This window comes from Oryza glaberrima, chromosome 10, assembly GCF_000147395.1.
Source record: "Oryza glaberrima chromosome 10, OglaRS2, whole genome shotgun sequence".
Taxonomy (NCBI): Eukaryota; Viridiplantae; Streptophyta; class Magnoliopsida; order Poales; family Poaceae; genus Oryza; species Oryza glaberrima.
This window is the reverse complement of record NC_068335.1, coordinates 3,658,312-3,660,827: the sequence shown is the minus strand read 5'-3', so window position 1 is coordinate 3,660,827 and position 2,516 is coordinate 3,658,312. Positions and strand designations below refer to the sequence as shown.

The following is a 2,516-nucleotide window of genomic DNA, read 5'->3' as shown; positions in this document are numbered from 1 at the left end:
AGACATTTGAGGTTCTTGATATATACATGAATGGTATTGAATATAGACGAAAAATTGAGATGCCAAAACGTTATAATATGGAACGAAGGAAGTATTTGTTTCTGTTAAGAAATTTCCAAATCTTTTCTCATCTGCCTAAAATTTGGCAGCTAATTAAAATAAACGAGAAAATGCTACTTATAAAATGAACGTTCGCTGTTTCTTCTTCCAGCGGACAAAACCGCCTATAAAACGGAGCTCCATCCAAACACGAGCTCAACTCAACTCAAAGCTCACCCATCCAAGCAAGCAAGCAAGCCAGCGTAGTCGTCGTGATCAATGGCGTCCACGGCGGCGGTGATGGAGCGCGAGCGCCTCACGGCGGAGATGGCCTTCCCGCCGGCCGTCGTGGCGGCCGGCGGCGGCGCCAGCTGCAAGCCGGGCGCGGAGCCGCGGAGCATCGTGATCAAGATCCGCCGCCGGCTGCCGGACTTCGCCCGCTCCGTCAACCTCAAGTACGTCAAGCTCGGCCTCCTCTCCGCCGGCTTCCCGATGCCGCCGTCGCCGTCGTGGGTGGTGATGCTCGCGCTCGCGGCGGCCGCGGCGTACGGCCTGTTCGACGTTGCCGCGCTCTACGCCGTCGACCTCGTCGGCTGCGCCGCGTGGCTGTGCGCGGCGGCGCTGCTCGTCGCCGTCTGGTACGCCAGGCGGCCGCGGCCAGTGTACCTCGTCGAGTTCGCCTGCTACAAGCCGGACGGCGATGAGCACGAGATCAGCAAGGACGGGTTCCTCGAGATGACGGAGAGCACGGGGTTCTTCAATGGCGAGGCGGTCGCGTTCCAGACCAAGATCACCCGCCGCTCCGGCCTCGGCGACCGGACGTACCTGCCGCCGGGGATCCAGGCGCGGCCGCCGCGGCTGTCCATGGCGGAGGCGCGCGCCGAGGCGGAGGCCGTCATGTTCGGGTGCCTCGACAAGCTGTTCGCCGCCACGGGCGTCGACCCGAGCCGCGACGTGGGCATCCTCATCGTCAACTGCAGCCTCTTCAACCCGACGCCGTCGCTGGCGTCCATGGTGGTGAACCGCTACCGGATGCGCGAGGACGTCAAGTCGTTCAACCTCGGCGGCATGGGGTGCAGCGCCGGGCTCATCGCCGTCGACCTCGCCCGCGACCTCCTCCAGGCCAACGCCGGCGCCCTCGCCGTCGTGGTGAGCACCGAGAACATCACGCTCAACTGGTACTTCGGCAACGACCGCTCGATGCTGCTGTCCAACTGCATCTTCCGCATGGGCGGCGCGGCGGCGCTGCTGTCGAGCCGCGGCGGCGACGCGCGGCGAGCCAAGTACCGGCTGCTCCACACGGTGCGCACCCACAAGGGCGCCGCCGACGGGTGCTTCGGCAGCGTGTACCAGCGCGAGGACGAGCGCGGGAGGGTGGGCGTGTCGCTGGCGAGGGAGCTCATGGCGGTCGCCGGCGACGCGCTGAAGACGAACATCACCACCCTCGGCCCGCTCGTCCTCCCGCTCGCCGAGCAGCTCAAGTTCCTCCGGTCGCTGGTGCTCCGGCGGGTGCTCCGCCGCGGCGCGCGGCGCCCCTACATCCCGGACTTCCGGCGCGCGTTCGAGCACTTCTGCGTGCACGCCGGCGGGCGCGCCGTGCTGGAGGAGGTGCAGCGGAGCCTCGGCCTCGGCGACGGCGACATGGAGGCGAGCAAGTGCGCGCTGCACAGGTTCGGGAACACCAGCAGCAGCTCGCTCTGGTACGAGCTCGCCTACGCCGAGGCCAAAGGCCGCGTCCGCCGCGGCCACCGCGTCTGGCAGATCGGCTTCGGCTCCGGCTTCAAGTGCAACAGCGCCGTCTGGCGCGCGCTCCGCGACGTGCCGCCCGTCTCCTCCGGCGCCGGCGACGGCGAGGAGGAGCGCCGCCGCGTGAGCTGCAACCCGTGGGTGGACAGCGTGGAGAGCTACCCGCCAAAAGCATACATTTGATGATCTTTTGTGATTGCTGTCGTTCAGTTGCAATCCACGAGATTTGCATGATGACTATACACGTACCCAGCAGAACGCTACACTAATTATTAGACTTGCTCAACTAGTGTGTTGTTAATTATTCTGTTAATCAATTTGTCTTTCAGATTATAGGGCCACAGTTTGAAATTTTAATATATGCATGTAACAATTTCTTTTTTTCAACTGTGTATATATATACGAATTCTTTATATATGCCAAATTTTGTCAGCGAGGAGCCGGGGATTCGAGTAAGCAAGAAGAATATTTGCCCGACCTTCACGACCTAGGAACAATTGCTCTGATTTCTTGCAAAAATACTCCATCCGTTTCAAAATGTTTGACACCGTTGACTTTTTAGCACATATTTGACCGTTTGTTTTATTAAAAAAATTTATGAAATATGTAAAACTATATGTGTACATGAAAGTATATTTAACAATAAATTAAATGATATGAAAAAAATAAATAATTACTTAAATTTTTTGAATAAGTCAAATGGCTAAACACGTACTAAAAAATCAACGGTG

At 58.7% G+C, this 2,516-nt stretch overlaps 1 protein-coding gene across 1 annotated transcript; it reads left to right on the top strand.

Annotated features, from left to right (window-relative positions):
• The first annotated feature begins 244 nt into the window (after positions 1 to 244).
• Positions 245 to 2,256, top strand: LOC127786034 (3-ketoacyl-CoA synthase 1-like). Its single transcript, XM_052313359.1, has one exon. It carries the CDS (start codon positions 319 to 321, stop codon positions 1,966 to 1,968), a length of 1,650 nt encoding a protein of 549 aa, XP_052169319.1. The 5' UTR covers positions 245 to 318; the 3' UTR covers positions 1,969 to 2,256.
• Positions 2,257 to 2,516: the final 260 nt, after the last annotated feature.

Coding starts and splice junctions, on each gene's coding strand:
- LOC127786034 (XM_052313359.1), top strand. CDS start 319: ATGGCGTCCACGGCGGCGGTGATGGAGCGCGAGCGCCTCACGGCGGAG.